We start from the raw sequence: 20,364 nt of genomic DNA, 5'->3' as shown, positions 1-20,364 counted from the left end.
AAGAGCCTAATCTTGGGGATGCCCAAGTCACCCCAAGGTAATATTCAAGGACAACCAAGAGCCTAAGCTTGGGGATGCCCCGGAAGGCATCCCCTCTTTCGTCTTCGTTCATCGGTAACTTTACTTGGAGCTATATTTTTATTCGCCACATGATATGTGTTTTGCTTGGAGCGTCATGTTATTTTATTTAGTTTTGCTTGCTGTTTGAATAAAATACCAAGATCTTAAATTATTAAATGTTATAGAGTCTTCACATAGTTGCATAATTATTCGACTACTCATTGATCTTCACTTATATCTTTCGGAGTAGTTTGTCATTTGCTCTAGTGCTTCACTTATATCTTTTAGAGCATGGTGGTAGTTCTATTTTGAAGAAATATATGAACTCTCATGCTTCACTTAGATTATTTTGAGAGTCTTAAATAGCATGGTAATTTGCTTAAAATCCTAATATGCTAGGTACTCAAGAATAATAAAATTCTCTTATGAGTGTGTTGAATACTAAGAGAAGTTTGATACTTGATGATTGTTTTGAGATATGAGGATGGTAATATTAGAGTCATGCTAGTTGAGTAGTTGTGAATTTGAGAAATACTTGTGTTGAAGTTTCTGATTCCCGTAGCATGCACGTATGGTGAACCGTTATGTGATGAAGTCGGGGCATGATTTATTTATTGATTGCCTTCCTTATGAGTGGCGGTCGGGGACGAGCGATGGTATTTTCCTACCAATCTATCCCCCTAGGAGCATGCGTGTAGTACTTTGTTTCGATAACTAATAGATTTTTGCAATAAGTATGTGAGTTATTTATGACTAATGTTGAGTCCATGGATTATACGCACTCTCACCCTTCCACCATTGCTAGCCTCTCTAGTACCGCGCAACTTTCGCCGGTACCATAAACCCACCATATACCTTCCTCAAAACAGCCACCATACCTACCTATTATAGCATTTTCATAACCATTTTGAGATATATTGCCATGCAACTTTCCACCGTTCTGTTTATTATGACACGCTTCATCATTGTCATATTGCTTAGCATGATCATGTAGTTGACATTGTATTTGTGGCAAAGCCACCGTTCATAATTCTTTCATACATGTCACTCATGCATCATTGCACATCCCGGTACACCGCTAGAGGCATTCATATAGAGTCATATTTTGTTCTAAGAATCGAGTTGTAATTCTTGAGTTGTAAGTAAATAAAAGTGTGATGATCATCATTATTAGAGCATTGTCCCAGTGAGGAAAGGATGATGGAGACTATGATTCCCCCACAAGTCGGGATGAGACTCCGGACGAAAAAAAAGAGGCCAAAGAAGCCCAAATAAAAAAAGGCCATAAAAAAGGCCCAAATAAAAAAATATAAATAAAAAAATGAGAGAAAAAGAGAGAAGGGGCAATGCTACTATCCTTTTACCACACTTGTGCTTCAAAGTAGCACCATAATCTTCATGATAGAGAGTTTGCTATGTTGTCACTTTCATATACTAGTGGGAATCTTTCATTATAGAACTTGGCTTGTATATTCCAATGATGGGCTTCCTCAAAATGCCCTAGGTCTTCGTGAGAAAGCAAGTTGGATGCACACCCACTTAATTTCTTTTGTTGAGCTTTCATACACTTATAGCTCTAGTGCATCTGTTGCATGGCAATCCCTACTCACTCACATTGATATCTATTAATGGGCATCTCCATAGCCTGTTGATATGCCTAGTTGATGTGAGACTATCTTCTCCTTTTTTGTCTTCTCCACAACCACCATTCTATTCCACCTATAGTGCTATGTCCATGGCTCATGCTCATGTATTGCGTGAAGATTGAGAAAGTTTGAGAACATTAAAAGTATGAAACAATTGATTGGCTTGTCATCGGGGTTGTGCATGATTTAAATATTTTGTATGGTGAAGATGGGGCATAGCCAGACTATATGATTTTGCAGGGATAGCTTTCTTTCGCCATGTTATTTTGAGAAGACATGATTGCTTGAAGTATTATTATTTTTATGTCAATATGAACTTTTATCTTGAATCTTATGGATCTGAATATTCTTGCCACAATAAAGAGAACTACATGGATAAATATGTTAGGTAGCATTCCACATCAAAAATTCTGTTTTTATCATTTACCTACTCGAGGACGAGCAGGAATTAAGCTTGGGGATGCTGATACGTCTCCAACATCTCCAACGTATCTATAATTTTTGATTGCTCCATGCTATATTATCTACTGTTTTGGATGTTTATGGGCTTTATTATACACTTTTATATCATTTTTGGGACTAACCTATTAACCCAGAGCCCAGTGCTAGTTTCTGTTTTTACCTTGTTTTAGGGTTTCGAAGAAAAGGAAAATCAAACGGAGTCCAACTGACCTGAAACTTCACGGAACTCATTTTTGGAAGGAAAGAAGCCCAGAAGACTTGAAGTGCACGTGAGGGAAGCCTCGAGGAGGCCACGAGGTAGGGGGCGCGCCCACCCCCCTGGGCGCGTCCTCCACCCTCGTGGGCCCCTCGTGGCCCCCCTGACGTACTTCTTTCGCATATATACCTCCATATACCCTAAAACTTCCGAAGAGCACAATAGATTGGGAGTTCCGCCGCCAGAAGCCTCCGTAGTCACCGAAAACCAATCTAGACCCGTTCCGGCACCCTGCCGGAGGGGGGAATCCCTCTCCAGTGGCTATCTTCATCATCCTGGTGCTCTCCATGACGAGGAGGGAGTAGTTCTCCCTCGGGGCTGAGGGTATGTACCAGTAGCTATGTGTTTGATCTCTCTCTCTCTCTCTCGTGTTCTGAATTTGGCACGATCTTGATGTATCGCGAGCTTTGCTATTATATTTGGATCCTATGATGTTTCTTCCCCCCTCTACTCTCTTGTAATGAATTGAGTTTCCCCTTTGAAGTTATCTTATCGGATTGAGTCTTTAAAGATTTGAGAACACTTGATGTATGTCTTGTCGTGCATATCTGTGGTGACAATGGGATATCACGTGATTCACTTGATGTATGTTTTGGTGATCAACTTGCGGGTTCCGCCCATGAACCTATGCATAGGGGTTGGCACACGTTTTTGTCGTGATTCTCCGGTAGAAACTTTGGGGCACTCTTTGAGGTTCTATGTGTTGGTTGAATAGATGAATCTGAGATTGTGTGATGCATATCGTATAATCATACCCACGGATACTTGAGGTGGCATTGGAGTATCTAGGTGACATTAGGGTTTTGGTTGATTTGTATCTTAAGGTGTTATTCTAGTACGAACTCTAGGGCTGTTTGTGACACTTATAGGAATAGCCCAACGGATTGATTGGAAAGAATAATTTTGAGGTGGTTTCGTACCCTACCATAATCTCTTTGTTCGTTCTCCGCTATTAGTGACTTTGGAGTGACTCTTTGTTGCATGTTGAGGGATAGTTATATGATCCAATTATGTTATTATTGTTGAGAGGACTTGCACTAGTGAAAGTATGAACCCTAGGCCTTATTTTCTAGCATTGCAATACCATTTACGCTCACTTTTATCATTCGTTACCTTGCTGTTTTTATATTTTCAGATTACAAAAACTATTATCTACCATCCATATACCACTTGTATCATCATCTCTTCGCCGAACTAGTGCACCTATACAATTTACCATTGTATTGGGTGTGTTGGGGACACAAGAGACTCTTTGTTATTTGGTTGCAGGGTTTCTTGAGAGAGACCATCTTCATCCTGCCTCCTACGGATTGATAAACCTTAGGTCATCCACTTGAGGGAAATTTGCTACTGTCCTACAAACCACATCTACAAGAAGAAGGTTGTGTAGTAGACATCAATGAACCACATCCGGCATAATTCCCCATCACCGATCCAATGCCTACGAGCTTGCCATATATTGTTCTTCGCTTATTTACTTTTCCATTTCTATTATTATCATCACTATAAAACACCAAAAATGTTACTTTTGCTACCGTTACCTTTTACCACCGTTGCCACTACTATCATATTACTTTGCTACTAAACACTTTGCTGGAGATATTAAGTTTCCAGGTGTGGTTCAATTGACAACTCGGCTGCTAATACTTGAGAATATTCTTTGGCTCCCCTTGTGTCGAATCAATAAATTTGGGTTGAATATTCTACCCTCGAAAACTGTTGTGATCCCCTATACTTGTGGGTTAGCACATTGCGAGTTAATGTTCGCAAAATTGTCCAAGGGGACGATAACACGCAATTCTTTCACAAGATCGCAAATGGCAAGCACCGAAAGAAAAGAATTTTTCAGCTTGTGCAAGACGAGGGGACGATTTTAGGACAGGAAAACCTAAAATTATACTTTTACCAATTACTACAAGCAGCTGTGTGGGCCTCCGAAGGATAATTTCATATCCTTGGATGAGTCGAGGGTTGAGGATGTTCCTCAACTTGCTGCGGATGAGAATGCTATTTTGACCGCCCCATTTTCGGAGAAAGAGGTGTTTGATGCTATTTTACAAATGAAGAATAATAAAGCTCGAGGGCTGGATGGTTTTTCGGCGGAGTTTTATAAAAAGTGCTGGCATATTATTAAAGGGGATTTGATACCGATGTTCCATGATTTATTCTCAGGGCAGCTTCAGTTGTTTCATTTGAATTTTGGAACGATAACTTTGCTTCCTAAGAAAACAGAGGCCGTGAGAATTGAGCAGTTCAGGCCGATCTGTCTTCTTAATGTAAGTTTCAAAATTTTCATCAAGGTTGGGACTAATAGACTTACGCATATTGCGCACTCTATGGTACAGCCGTCCCAAACTGCTTTCATGCCGGACAGAAACATCCTACAAGGGATTGTGGTCCTTCATGAAACGCTCCATGAAATTCACACGAAAAAACTAGGCAGGGTTGTTTTCAAAGTGGATTTCGAAAAAGCGTACGATAAAGTCAAATGGCTATTCCTTCAACAGGCCTTGCGTATGAAAGGTTTCGATCAGGCCTAGAGACACCAGGTAGAATCCTTCAGGCAAAAAGGGGGTGTTGGAATTAAAGTGAATGATGACATAGACATAAGGGCATGAGACAAGGAGATCCGATGTCCCCTGTTCTGTTCAACATAGTGGTCGACATGTTGACGATTCTAATAGGAAGGGCTAAGGATGTTGGTCAGGTAGGTGGCCTGGTTCCTCATCTAGTTGATGGAGGTGTGTCTATCCTACAGTACATCGATGATACTATCATATTCATGGAGCATGACTTGGAAAAAGCTCGAAACATGAAGCTGGTACTATGCTTATTCGAACAACTGACCGGGTTAAAGATTAACTTCCATAAAAGTGAATTGTTCTATTTTGGAAGAGTCAAGGAGGAACAAGATGCCTACAAACAATTTTTCGGGTGCGAATTGGGGGCTTTACCTTTCACGTATTTGGGTATACCAATTCACCATCGTAAGCTAACAAACAGAGAATGGAAGTGCATTGAGGATAGATTTGAGAAGAAACTAAGCTGCTAGAAGGGCAAGCTAATGTCATACGGAGGCCAATTAACTCTCATTAATTCGGTTCTCACGAGTATGCCTATGTTTCTCTTGTCCTTTTTTGAGGTACCAGTTGGAGTTCAGAAAAGGCTTGACTTTTATCGATCACGGTTCTTCTAACAGAGTGATGAACTAAAGCAAAAATACAGACTTACTAAATGGGATATTATTTGTAGACCGAAAGACCAAGGGGGTCTAGGTATTGAAAATCTTGAGGTGAAGAACGGATGTCTTCTTAGCGAGTGGCTGTATAAGCTATCTGTTGAGATGGAGGCCACATGGGCGCAGATTCTACGTAATAAGTACTTGTACTCTAAAACTTTGTCTCATGTCACAGTGAGACCGACAGACTCGCCTTTTTGGAAAGGACTGATGAGAGTTAAATCAGTCTGTTTCCATAGGACGAAGTTTATTGTTGGAAACGGTACCACTACGAGATTCTAGGAGGATACATGGCTAGGGGAAACACCCCTCACGCTTTAATATCCTTCACTGTATAGCATTGTTCAACGAAGAGATGCTTACGTTGCAACAGTATTTCAGTCCACTCCTCTCAATATTCACTTCAGGAGGACGCTAGCCGGAAACCGCTGGGAAGCCTCCATCTCGTGAGAAGAACGATGGATGTTCAGCTTTCTCAACGGCCCGATCAGTTGTGCTGGAAGCTAACGAGGAATGGAAAGTTTATGGTTAAATCCATGTATCTGGATATTATCAATTCTAGATCTATCCCTAGTTCAAAACATGTTTGGAAAGTCAAAGTACCTTTTAAAGTTAAAGTGTTTATGTGGTTTGTACATAAACAAGTCATTTTAACTAAGGACAACTTGGCAAAAGACAACTGGACAGGATCTACAAGATGTAGTTTTTGTGATCAGGATGAATCCATCAAACACCTCTTTCTTGACTGCCCTTTGACAAAAATCGTATGGCAGACGGTTCACGTAGCCTTTAATATTACTCCTCCGAATGCTATCAGCACGTTGTATGGGACGTGGCTTGATGGGATAAATTCCGAAACAGCGAGACACATTCGTGTAGGAATATGTGCTTTATTATGAGCAGTCTGGAACTGCAGAAATGATTTGGTCTTTAACAGAACAACAAACCTTCATTTTCTTGCGGATTATCTTCCGAGCTACTGCGTTGATTAGTATGTGGTCGCTGCTCACTCCGACGGAGGCCAGGGAGCCTTTGGTTAGTGGATCTATCCGATGAGAGATGGTAGCACGGGCTATTTTCAACCGATTTGGATGACGGTCATGTAATAGGATAGGCAATTAGTTTCCCTATTTTTCTTATACCAGCTGGTTGTGGCTTTACTTTTACTCTTCTTGCTCTTCATGAGCATTTATCGTTCTTTTGTTTGAGACATGACGACTTATGTTGAACCTATTTGCTTATTAATAAGTATGGTCGTATGCATTGTTCTGATGGAGAGGCCGGGATCCCTCATTTTTGAAAAAAAATGTACATTCATCTACATAAATATACTTACTCACACATGTGGATGGACGCTTCTGTATAACCGATACACTTACCACTAGTGGATGCTTACCACATAAATATACTCACTCACACATGTTACTAGTAACACCCATATATAACTGATAAAGGTTTTTATTGGAGATACTACTACTGTTGAGTTCCATTTTGTGTACTAGAGTTTCAGTTCAGCAGCGGCAGCTAGATAATACTCCCTTTGTAAAAGAAAAATATAAGATCGTTTAGATCTTTTATTTCTTTACAGAAAGGTTACTACAGTTTCATGTACTAAGTAGAGTTTTAGTTCAGCAGAAGCATAATGGCCCAACAGTCGCCAGGCACAAGCGCGTGTAGAGACGTACGTGTTCTCTTTTGTTTTAGGAATGAAGGTTTCTTTTTCTCTCCAGTGATGTTGTAGTTGGATGGATGAGGTCTCTTCACCAATCACTTGAGCACCTTTAATTTGCATATCCTTCCTCTAGAACTGTAATATTGAAAAAGGCTTTCGTCCCATTTTATATATAAAGCAACGATCAGCAACTCTTGAAACAAAGGAACGTCATCATAACACACGCACACACCCATGAAGGATACACAGGCGCAGAGCGCAACAATACCACCCCTGTCTACGAAGAGATGAAGCCACATACGACGAACCGTTGACTCTAAGACGGCGCCTTCAGGAAGGATACGACACCGAGCGCCACTATCGCCAGACCCAAGGGTCAGAGTTTCCCCTGGTGCAACATAACGGACAATGAGAGCCACAACGACACCTTCAAGAAGGGAACGAACTTCGCCGCCACCAGTCCGTCCGAGGATAGAACAGATTTTCACCCCAGCCAACACTCGTCGTCACCGAACGCCACATCCGAGACACCACGCCACCCACACGGCCATGGCTACCAGGCAGCACCAAGCCACGGGCTCTGCCCATGAGCACCGTGTTACCACCACCAGGGCTGTCGCCCCGGCATCCAAGACCAAGACACCACCTCACCCGAGACCCGTCGCTACCCCAACCAAAGAGATGAGCGGAAAAGCCCGGCCTTTCGCACCCCTGGGCGGCCCCAACGCCCAGACCCAATAGATCGGCCAAAACTGGCCACCATCGCCCCGTCCCACAGCACCGGGCACGAGGCGAGCTTGGTCCTACCTCCGGGCACGAGACGAGCTTGGTCCTGCTGCCGGGTGCGAGGCGAGCTCGCTCCTGCCGCCGGGCGCGAGATGAGCTTGGTCCTGCTACCGGGCGCGAGACGAGCTCGATCCTATGGCACCGGGCGCGAGACGAGCGATCGATCGCAGCTGGGAGCGGGCCAGCCCTTCGATGCAAGTAGTGCCCGGACGACGAGGAGATGAAGTGAAGGTCAAGACGGCCCGACCGCAGACGAGCCGACACCGGAGAAGAAGGTCGTCGCCGCAGCCCAGCCGTCTGGCCACCGTGTAGCCGCCGCACCACCAGGAGGCCACCACCCATGTCGGACCTCCACGCGCCGCCGCCCATGGCCGGAGCAACAATCACACCCGGCCGCTGCCCCAAACCGCGCCGACAGCCAAAAAAATCATGTCAGATCAGGCCGCCACGCAACCCCCTCCACCAGCCCCAACCACCTTCAGCCCCGAACGAGAGGAGAGGGAAGCCAAGTCGGAACCCGTAGAGAAGAGGCCCGCTAGAACCTGCCCGCTGCAGCATGTGGCTAGATCTGAACCACCGCCGCCACCACGGGCACGCAGCCAGCATCGTCACCCACCATTTCGCCGCTAACACACCGTCGCCGCTCTGCCGAGCCCCACACATGCCCGGCGCCGCCGCTAGAATAAGCCACCCCGCACTGGCCATCCCTAGGCATCGAAGAGAGGGCCCCGCCGCCAGCCACCGCGAGGTGCTTTGCCCCAGCGGCTTCGGCCGGCAGCGAGGGCAGGGGAGGGTGAGGAGGAGAGGAGGGGGAAGGTCGCACCGCCACCCAAGTCGCCTGCGGTGTGGGGGGACGACGATGCGGGGGCTAGGAGAGGGAGGGTCAGGGTTCCTAAAAAACATATAGCTTTGTGATACTCCCCCTAGAACTGGATTCTTAGTCCTAAGCATGCTCATGCATCCATTCAGTAATTTGTCATGTATCCAACACAAAATAAAGGTATAACGTCATAGGCAGAGGTTAAAATATGAGAAAATCTTGCCACAGTTCACCGGTCACAACACATTTTTTCATAGCTAACTAATGCATGCATTGTTAGCACATTTTTTTATTAGAGCATCTCCAACAGTGGCTGTAAAAACACGCGTGCACGGGAATAGTGGGTTTTGGCGCGTGCGGGGCGGTTTCACGCGCTCCAGCGCGCGCGGGAAATGATAGCACCCGCCACAAGACCTCCCACGCGCCCTCTCCCCGTTCTCTCGCCACTGTCCGCTTCGCGACACGCCCTCTCCCCGCTCTCTCGCTACTCTTTCTCGCCTCCGCCGCCGCCGGGGAACTTCGGGCTACCACGGCGTCCGTGAGACCCCTTCCGGCGCCTTCTCCGCCGAGATCCAGTTCGGCGAGATGCACCTCGGCCTCGGCACTTTCGACACTGCCCATGAGGCCGCTCGTGCGTACGACACGGTGACGTGGCACCTCCGGCGGCCTTGTAGGGAAATGAACTTCCCCGAGGTGGCGACGCGGGAGCGGGCGCAGGAGCTCCCTCCTTCCCCACGGCTTATCACCGACGAGGATCGTCGCGAAAACCGGAGGCGCCAGCACCATCTCGGCATCGCTGAGATGGACGAGGAAGCCAAAGCGCAGTGGCGCCAACGCTTCCTGCGGGACATCATCAACGACCGTGAGTTCTACGTGCAAAGGAGGACGGAGAGGGAGGAGAGGAGGGCGGAGCGAGCCGCCTATCGTGAGGACAAGCATACGCGGAAGGCGGCCGCTCAATTCAACATTGAGTTAGGAGCACCGTCGACCAGGGACTCCGACGATGATCGGTATCTTGACTCCTTCATTTGCATGTCAGAGGAGGACATTACCGAGACGGAGTCGGAGTCGGAGGAGGAGGAGGAGGACGACGATGAGCAGTAGTCGTAGTCGGAGTAGATGAACTATCTATGTTGAACTAGCTCTGTATTCGATGCGAAAAAACTAGCTATGTATCGTTTTTTATTATGTATTGTTTTATCTATGTACTGTTTTATTTTTAATCTACCTATGCTATTGTTTTTGCATACGTACGTATATCGCGCACTGTATTTTAGCGTTTTTGCTGGAGCGGCCTGTGCGTGCAATTTTTTTGCAGCGGCTGCAGGAGCCAGTGCTCTATGACGCACGAAAAGTTACTATTTCCGACGTTGTAAACGTATTTAGCGCCCCGCGCGGTTGCACGCCTATTGGAGATGCTCTAACTAATAAGTGATAACCAATACACTTGAAAAGGAATGTAAAGATGACCCTAGTTTTGATGTCCTATAAAATCATTTTCTCTGTTAGCCTTTTGGTTGTTTGCACAAAGGATAGTGGGCTACATTCCATACAGCCTAGCGCTTGCGTTGCCTCCAAGGGGGCTCGGGGGCCCTAGCCGCCGTCGCCTCTAAGCCCTCCCCCCCCCCCCCCCCCCCCTCCCGTTGATTCTCCGCCGCCGCCGGAGGAGGCCGGCGAGCGAAGCTCGCCCGGCGGACGGCGGACAGCGGACCTTCCTTCTCTCCTCGCGAGGGGATCCTCTGGCGAAACGTGATGGTGAACCTGGCCGCCCGGCGTGGAGGCGGAGTGGGCGTGATGGGGTGGCGGCCCGGTCGGATTTCGGCAGCGGTTGTGCCTCCACGGCTGCGGGGGCAGCGTGGGGCCGGCCATGGCAGCTGGCGGCGGCGGATCTGGGGCCCTCACCCCAGATCGGTTCCCCTCCAGATGGTGTGGGCTTGGGCGCCGACCTGGCGGCCCTGAGCGGCGGTGGGCGCGCGCCAAGGTTGTCCCCACTCACCGGCGTGGTTGAGGGTGGCCAGAGGTGTGTGCGTGAGGCCGGCATCGTTCGGAGTCGGCTCTGACGTGCACGGCGGTGGGAATTTGGCAGGCGGTGGACGGCTGCGAATCCAGGTAGCGTCATCTCCGACTCGTTCTGCTCCGGTTCGTGCTAGGTCCAATACCTACCCGGTGCTGGCTAGACGGATCTGGCGGGTGGGCATGGATCCGGAGGAAACTCCAGGCCGGCATGGCGGCCCCACCAAAGTCGACGCCCTCGGCGCCAATTCCCTTCCTGGAGGCTTCGGTGTGGATCCTACACCCCCACATATGCCATGAGCGTAGGCGAAAGCCACTGTTCCTCTGTTTGGGCGACGATGGCACTTTGGTGTCGTGTTCCTTCCTGAAGGCGTCGGCTGAGGACTGCTCAGGGTGGTGGAGTTGCTGGTAGTTCGGAGTCGACGCGAGATGGCATGTAGGTGGAGTGGTGTGCCATCAACAGTATCATCGACGGTGGGTCTCGGCGACATGGCGCAGTGGAGACTCGACGTCCGATGCACGGAGATGAACTCGCGCAGGAGGAAGAAGCTGTTTGGCGTCGTGGTGGCGTCAACGGCAGCTAGACCGTGCAAAGTAGATGCAACAGTATAGCTCTGAAGATGGATTGGTGGCAGGTGGCTGCGGCGGCCTCATATCCGGCAGGCGTCCTGGTTGAGGAGTGCGCCGGACCGATTGGTGCCCCATACCCGGCAGGCTTCCTGAATGGGACCTCTGGTCTTAGATGTTAGGTTTGGCTGCAAGGTTTATTTGGTATTAGGCCCAGACTATCAGCATCTTGGATAGGAATAGCGACGGACGTTGCCTAGACGGTGGCTTTAATTTTGTTGTTGTATTACTTTGTAATGTCTTATGTGAACAATTGATAAAGTGACTGCATGCATCGTTCAGATGCAGAGGCCGGGGATCCTCCTCTATTTTTAAAAAAAAATCTTTGTGATAGTGGAACCCGATCCATAATGGATCCTATGGAGAAAAAACAGAGGCGACAGGTGCAGCACCACCCTCTGTTCTTTCCACTGCATGCAGCTCCAGTACGGCTGCATCCAACGCGCTCACCCTGCTCTAACCCCACTCGACCGTGGCTGCCATCCTATGATGCAGGTTCGACTTGGAGCCTGTTTCTCGCTGGTCAGCTGATTGTAGTCCGTTATTGCCTTGCCGCCCTCCATCTCCGCCTTATCACCGTCGTCATGGAACTACGAGGAGGCGGGAGCACTTGAGAATGGAGTAGTTCTTGGCGTTGCCTTAGTCATCATCAAGCTCCCAGCAACCCAACAGAACTCGTCGCAACTCCATCGATCAACAAACCACGATGAAGTGCATGGAATTCTTGTTGCTACCTCTCTCCCGATACCTATCACTCCCATTCAATGGCTAGACCGCCGAGATAGCGAGCAGAAACGTGAGAATAAAGAACAAACAAACCTGCCATTATCACTAATTCTTTCAAGTTTCAACGCTGGGAAATTAACATGCAAAAAGACACGGGGGAGGGGGGGAGGGCTGTATAAATATGTAAGAGGTATCTGTACTTGAAACTGTTTATAATGAAGTTGAGAGATTTGATACACTAACCACCAGTGGATGCTTATGACATACACATATATTGACTGACACATACGTATGTATGACATACTGAACGACCACATATTACTATTGACACGCCTATGTAACCGGTAAAGGCTGGAGATTTTTTTTTAACAAAGGAGGAAGACCCTCGGCTTCTGCGTCTGGACAATGCATGCAGCTTTTTTATTAATTATTCACACAAAACCTTACAAAATAATACAATAATAAGACTAAAGCCATACTACCACGGTTGTGTGTACTAGAGTTTCAGCTGAGCAGCAGCATCATGGCCGAACAGTTTGTGATTCACAAGCGCGTGTGTCATTTTCTTTCCAGTGATGTTGCAGTTTGGATGGATGAGGCCTCTTGAGCAATCACTCGGGCACTTTAATTATATTTTTTTGCGAACACTCGGACACTTTAATTTGCATACCCCTCTTGAGTTGTATTCTTGGTCACAAGCATGCTCATGCATCCAACGACTAATTTGTCCTATATCCATCCAAAAAGAAAGGTATAAAGTACTGCAGTGGTTAAAAGACCAGATAATCTTCCCATGTTTAACTGGTCACTGATATTAATGCATCTACGCTAAGCACATTTCTGATTATGCTTACTAAAAGTGAGAGGTGTAACTAACAACCTACTTCTGAAAGGGATGTAGCGATGGTCATTTCCAAGGATATGCCCATAAAAAGGGCATGTTACTTTCAGTCCTACTGATCTTTACTGATCTTTGCAGTTAGCCACTCGGAAGTAACGACTGTCCCTGCAATTCCTTCATCTGAACCAGCTTTGCCTTTTCAACTTGCAAGTGAATGTTACCCACGGGCACCGTATGCTACTAGACACGAAAGGGACATGGGCTGGTGAAGTACTAGCAAGCACTCCCTCCCTTCTAAATTACTTGTTGCGGGTATGGATGTATCTAGATGTATTTTAGTTCTAGATATATCAATTTCTGCAACGAGTAATTTGGAACGGAGGAAGTATGAAGCAGAGTGACATCTTGCAAGCTTCTACCAAAGTGAGCTTAGAATAGAGACCATGATCATGAAAAACAGGCTACAAGCTGAGAGGATGTGATGCAGTGTGATCTTAGGCTCTAAAATTTACCTCTCGAGGAAGCTGATAATGAATTCTAAACACAATTTCAATTCTTATTTTCTTCCGGTTACCTTTACATCTTAACGCGTTTGACTTTGACCATGTCCAGCCTACCAGGCATTCAACATATCACTGCGAGCTGGGGCATCTTTCTAACCTCAGTTAGGTAACTTGTCATGTTCATGCGATCATCTTCAGCTAAATATAATTCTAGAAAGGTGTGCTACAGTGCTAGGAAGAGAAAAATTTGAACTTCCACTGGACCTCTCTGATTGGACTCTGGATATGTACCCAATGAGAGAGTAAGAAGTTAGCTCCTTTACAGAAGATATTGCTAGACAAGCAGCGATATAATTGTGCCAGCAAAGCATATAACTCAATGTATTAGTAATTAAAGTGTGGTGTAGAAGAGTCTCAAATATATATGCCTTCCAAATACAGGGTTGCTCATCATGGCAGTGAACTGGCGTGCATTTGGATATTGTAAGCCCGTATTAAGGACGGACTGCATGCACGTTTGTAAACATCACAAGACAATTTACTCATTGCAAAGTACACGCATTATTGGTCCACGGCGTGGTATCCCTAATATACACAAGATCTTTTTTCTATAATTGGTGTGCATTTCATCTTGTTTCCTTATGAACATTTCATCCTGTTGTTATACACATCATTAGTTGTACTATTGTCTGCCAACCCGTATCGAGATTAATTTGATAACGACGAGGACCTCGTTGAGCGAAACACTGGTCGGTCCTAATTATGCCGTCCTTGGCACCCCCGGCTGGTGCCATGGCTGCATCAGTCATTAGCTAAAACTATGGTGCACTGATGCGGATGATGGGCATGCACACATCACTCCATCATGGTCCACGCATATGGGCTAGTACTAAATACTAATTGCACTAATGTGGTGGTTGCATTGCATCAGTCATTAGCTAAACAAGATGTTCTTGGAAGGAAGAAATTAAGATATAGAATGTGTCTAGAAAAGGCGAGCTAGCTGTAATAACTAGGTTGCTCATTGCGCAGAAAAGAAGTGAAGGAAAAGCAGTAGCTCATCCCTAGGTATTGCGTGCAATCCATGGCAGTGCATGCCATACTGTCATAACCATTTTCCCCTGGTCACAAGTTATTCCAAAAGCCTTCTTCCCCCTGAACCGCGGTAGTCTTCCCATTGAAGCTAGCCTTCATGGGATTGAGTTCACCGTCTCTTTTCGCCGTGTAAGTCGGGGTCACAGGGAATATTCATGGGGCTCACTCAATCAGCACGTGAATAAAGTAAGTGAGTAATGTGGGCATCACGTCTGGTGAGAAAGTTCTGTCAAAACTTCATCTTATATTTATCCACGTGCATACCGGCAACAGAACGCATCAAAATAGCTGCGCCAAGCTCTAACCAACCCCTTAGATAAATGCAATTGTGGCCTGTGATGACAAGGGAGGCTAGCACGCTGGCCGTCGGTGAGGTCGACGACGATGGGAGCCAAGACCGACGGCTAAGGACGGGCCGGAGCGATGCGGTGAGCAATGGCATGGCCTAAGGACACTGGTTGGTTTTCGATGAGCTCGGTTGATGCGGACGTCTTACTGTCGATGATTGTAAACGGAAAACTGAAAAGAGGAGGAAGCTTCATGCGTGAGCGGGAACGGAAAGGCCGGCATCGCCTTCAGCATCTGTGCAGCTGCGAGCAACATTTGTGCAGGTTACATGCAACATTTGTGAAGTACAAACTGTGCATTGTATAATGTCATATATTGACATATGGTAGGGTACCAATAATCGAATTGAAATGCATGGGGCAGAGGACGGATGGAGGGAAAGTGCAGGGCATGTGATGCATGTTTAGTTTCTGGCCGGCGTTTCTTGGCGGCGGTTTAATGTGGGTGCATTGCATATGTGCGTACGGATGGATGGGAGCTGAGGCTATTCTAGACGCAGGCAAAGGAAAGAGGGGCTAGAAAGTGCAAAGAAGCGTTGGCAGCCTTGTGATGGCTGATGAGGCCAGCCCACAACGCACGCACCCCCTTCTCAGGAAAAGTTGTGGTAAATAGTTCATGTTGCAAAAGAACTACAACTTTGGTAATATTTTCATCCTACATAGATTTATTATAAAACCTAACGGGAAACCCGTATTACCATGGAAATGTTTTTTGTGGTACAGTTGACCTCACAGTAACACAACGACTAGAAAGTTTGGAGCTTTGAAGTTTGACAAAATTGTCATACCAATCTCGCAATTAGAGATTTTTGCACAACTTGCACCTGGTCATAATTTTTAATGAAAAAATGGGGAAAAAATGTTTCTACGGTTCTACACATTATTAACCAAGATAAACATTTCATAATTAATTAGATAACTTTGCTAACTTTCACCGTCGATTATATGTTGAGATCCGTGCAACATTCTACAAATTTAGAACTTCTAATGTGTGAAAGTTATTGCAGTATAGTGAACATTTTATTAAACATTATATTAGTTTTGTAAAGTTGATGGATGAATAAGATTTTCTCAGTCGGCCAAGATAATACTATCGACGGATCTGAATACTTTGTAAATCTGTATGAAAGCATTTTGTTAAATCAATTGACAAATGAGCTTTCAGGCAAGCCTGGGCGTTCGGTCTTTTTGGTTTGTTCGGCTCGGTCTTTTAGGTCTTTCAAGAATTCGTTATTTCAGTCTTTTCGGTCCTCCACTATTCGGTCTTCGGTCTTTACAGAGCAATGTTCGGTCCCGGCCAAACAGACCAAATTTAATGCAATAACTCATATTCATATATGCTACTTCCCAATATGCTAGTACATGTTTATATAAGAAAAATTGAGAAAAATATGTTTACAGAGGTGCAAGTGTATATAAGAGAATTCAGACATGTGAGAACATAAGTATATAATCAGTGAACGGACTAACAAGTAGCAGGCGTATGCATGGTTGGTTCGTGTCTCACACGTGAGAGAAGGGGAGGAATGAGAGTAGGTTGCTGCCCGGTTGGGCCTTAGATGATCTACAAACATGACCTATGGTATGTGTGTGTGGGCTTTTAAATCGGTGTATTCGGTCTTGCAGAGTAGAGGGCCGAATTGACCGTACTTATTTCGGTCTTATAGTTTTGCAGACCGAACTTTATTCGGTCTTTTCGGTTTTGGTCTTTTCAGGTTCGGTCTCGGTCTTGTCGGATTCGGTTTTTGGTCTTCGGTTTTTATGCCCGGGGTGACTTTCAGGGACACAAGCAAACCATATTTTTAAGCTTAGAAACATGACCTTTTTTTTGCCTTGTCAAAAAGAGTTGGTCCGTACAGGTTCCGAAGAACATTTTTCATGGTAGTTTAGAGGGTTTCAGTCAGATAACCCAGATGGAGCAACGTACGAATACGATAGTAGCCGTATGTAGGCTAATCAAAAAATACGTACGTACGTATCGTCTGGCCTTGACAAATGGCACCGCTACTCGTACTTTCACGCTGTCAAGCATACCAGTAGTACCGCTGACTATTTTCCTGAGGGGTATGCAGCTAGCAGCTGACTAATAATCGAACTGTTTAACTGAACATTTCCGTTGTGGAAGCAAATGCCCGCTCCCCAGGCTGTGCGGTAGCAACCGGGACGACGCCATTGGCAGGGGCGGCCGGTCGATACCGAATTATTTTCTTGTCAGGGCCCGTTCATCGTCTCGCCGTCGTGTCTCTTGCTACGTCGGCCCGCCGGCCTTACCTACTCGCCCGCTTACGTACCGCCCAGCACCAACCCCACTAACGGACCGCCGCTGGCTGTTGCCGGGCGGGAGCGTCCCCGTGGCCGTGCGTATAAAAAGCGATCGATGGGCCGGTCCAGAACCCGCGGCTGACAAGGCAGAGCAGAGCATCCTCGTGCCTTTGCACACCACCGCCCGCCACTCGAGCGCGCTCTAGGCTCTAGCTAGTGGTGGTGACAATGGCGGCGGCGCCGTTGGTGCTGGCGGTGCTTGTGGTGACGGCTGGCGTCGCGGCGGCGATGGCGGAGGGCGGGAAGCTGCGGCAGGGGTACTACGAGCAGAGCTGCCCGCGGGCGGAGCAGATCGTGAAGCACTACGTGGAGCGCCACATCCCCCACGCGCCCTCCGTCGCCGCCACCCTCATCCGCACCCACTTCCACGACTGCTTCGTCAGGGTACGTGCCTACGCTCTTCCTTTCCGTGAACGGCGACGTCGACGTCGACGGGAATGCCGGTGCGTGCTCTGTTCTGGGTCCTGATGAATCCGAATGGCGCTTTTGCAGGGGTGCGACGCGTCGGTGCTGCTGAACGCGACCGGCGGCGGCGAGGCGGAGAAGGACGCGACGCCCAACCTGACGCTGCGCGGGTTCGCCTTCCTGGACCGCGTCAAGGCGCTGCTCGAGCAGGAGTGCCCCGGCGTCGTCTCCTGCGCCGACATCCTCGCGCTCGCCTCCCGCGACGCCGTCGGCGTCATCGTAAGTGCTCCGCTTCCCTGTCCTGCCACACCTCAGCACACACATACGCACACGCATGGCTCGGCGGCGGCTGACCGATGATGAGTGAAAAAAATGCAGGGCGGGCCGTTCTGGCGCGTGCCGACGGGGCGGCGCGACGGCAGGGTGTCGATCAAGCAGGAGGCGCTGGACCAGATCCCGGCGCCCACCATGAACTTCACCGACCTCCTCACCTCCTTCCGCGCCAAGGGCCTCGACCTCGCCGACCTCGTCTGGCTCTCAGGTAACCATCACCACCAATTATCACAAGATTAGTTAGCACACTAAGCATCAGTGCCCGAGCTGATGACATATCGATCATTGGCACCGACACATGCACGGTGATGGTGATAGCGAAGTCTAGTGACGCACAAGCACTCAAACAAAGATGGGTAGGATAGTCGAGTGAGTAGTGAGAGGAACTTGATAGATTCGTGCTTTTTCTGTCCATGCGGCGGCTCTCTATCTAGCCGCTAGCTACCAGAGGCTCCTACCACTTTGTACAACCCACTCACACAACATGGTCACATGAGAGGACCATTGGTGGTGGACTGGTGGTGTTGCTAGCTGAAACGGATGGCTCCAAGATAAGAAGAAAAGTAAAGGAACCACAAATCTTGCCGACACTATATGTGCAGTTCCACAAAAGCACCAACACTATTTGTTAGCCGTTTAAAACTTTGGTCGATGTTGATATCATTTCCCAATAGCAATAATTGGGCTAGATGCATTGTAGTATTTGTTCTAGAGACTAGAAAGGTTGTTGCACCGCACGGTCATAGATGTTGGCACGCTAAGTTGCTAACTACTACATATATTTAGCTTGGAATTTTCCGACATGACCGCGATAAAATGTTAAATGATTTGTTAATCAAACATGTGAACAATGACGGTGAGGACATCGACAATGATTTGTTGAATTTTAAGTACACATGAACCGACGAGGACATCTTCGGCTCAACTCTGTCACAGTTTGTTGAGTTTTTAATTACCAACTTAGGTCATTGATTCACATGTTTTTATATGTCATAAACATTAATGGGCAACCTGTTCTGATGTATACCTACTTGCTACAGATGTCTGTCCGCTAACCACATTGGTCCACTAATTCCAGCCTGTTTAGATTGACACCTCATACCAAAAATTAAGTTCCATGTGTTGTTTAAACGACACAATCTAATACATATTTTTCAAATAGTTCAGCATTAGTAAAACTTACTGAATTGCATTGTACATTACTTGAGCTTGCGGAATTCTGCACATATTATACTGTGTTCACCACCTCAACCGATCCATCATGTGCCAATACCACTCAGGGGCACACACCATCGGTATCTCGCACTGCAACTCCTTCACCGAGCGGCTATACAACTTCACCGGCCGTGGAGGACCCGGGGACGCGGACCCATCTCTTGATGCAGAGTATGCTGCCAACCTCCGCCGGACCAAGTGCACCACGCCCACGGACAACACCACCATTGTGGAGATGGACCCCGGGAGCTTCCTCACCTTTGACACTAGCTACTACCGCGGCCTCCTAAAGCGCCGGGGACTCTTCCAGTCCGACGCCGCGCTTATCACGGACGCGGCGGCAAGGGCCGACGTCGAGAGCGTGGCCAAGGGTCCGTCGGAGGTGTTCTTCCAGGTGTTCGCACGGTCCATGGTGAGGATGGGCATGATAGAAGTGAAGACCGGTGGCGAGGGGGAGATCAGACGGCATTGTGCCATTGTCAATAGCTAGTGTCGTCCGTTGGTGGCATGTGGACGACTGTTTTTGTATGTTTAATTACATTTCCTTTTTTGCTTTGTGTGTACGGTTTTGTTTAATTTCTTTTTTTGTAAGGTGGTTTTTCCAGGTGATATATGTCTTCTTTCTCTTTTTATGAAAGTAAACAAATAAACAAGGAACACGTGTTAGTAAAGCATGAAAGAGCACGTGACAATGATATATTCCCTCCGTTCGGAATTACTTGTCTCGAAAATGAATGTATCTAAAACTAAAATACGTCTAGATACATCCATTTCTACGACAAGTAATTCCGAATGAAGGGAGTAGATACCAGTGATGTTGATGTCGGGGCGTTCAGTCCCCGTACATACCACGAGAGCATCTTCTGAAATGATGTTGATGTCACTAGATTTTCAACATGTATATTTTTAATGCAAACAGGATTGGATCTATGATAAAGATTAATTGAAACTACAAATTATCTCAACATAATAAAAATTACGTCAAGGTATATGAACC

The 20,364-nt window shown here is 47.0% G+C and overlaps 1 protein-coding gene across 1 annotated transcript; it reads left to right on the top strand.

The window, feature by feature from the left end:
• The first annotated feature begins 17,474 nt into the window (after positions 1–17,474).
• On the top strand, positions 17,475–20,062 carry LOC125524368 (peroxidase 3-like). The gene is made up of 4 exons (XM_048689427.1): positions 17,475–17,798; positions 17,907–18,098; positions 18,198–18,360; positions 19,433–20,062. The coding sequence occupies exons 1-4, from the start codon at positions 17,583–17,585 to the stop codon at positions 19,855–19,857; spliced, it is 996 nt and encodes a 331-aa protein (XP_048545384.1). The 5' UTR covers positions 17,475–17,582; the 3' UTR covers positions 19,858–20,062.
• Positions 20,063–20,364: the final 302 nt, after the last annotated feature.

The sequence above is a fragment of the Triticum urartu genome, chromosome 7, assembly GCF_003073215.2.
Source record: "Triticum urartu cultivar G1812 chromosome 7, Tu2.1, whole genome shotgun sequence".
Taxonomy (NCBI): Eukaryota; Viridiplantae; Streptophyta; class Magnoliopsida; order Poales; family Poaceae; genus Triticum; species Triticum urartu.
Note: the sequence above shows the minus strand (reverse complement) of the source record. Positions and strands in the feature narration are given on the sequence as shown.

Coding starts and splice junctions, on each gene's coding strand:
- LOC125524368 (XM_048689427.1), top strand. CDS start 17,583: ATGGCGGCGGCGCCGTTGGTGCTGGCGGTGCTTGTGGTGACGGCTGGC. Junction 17,799..17,906: donor TCCACGACTGCTTCGTCAGG/GTACGTGCCTAC, acceptor GCGCTTTTGCAG/GGGTGCGACGCGTCGGTGCT. Junction 18,099..18,197: donor GCGACGCCGTCGGCGTCATC/GTAAGTGCTCCG, acceptor AAAAAAATGCAG/GGCGGGCCGTTCTGGCGCGT.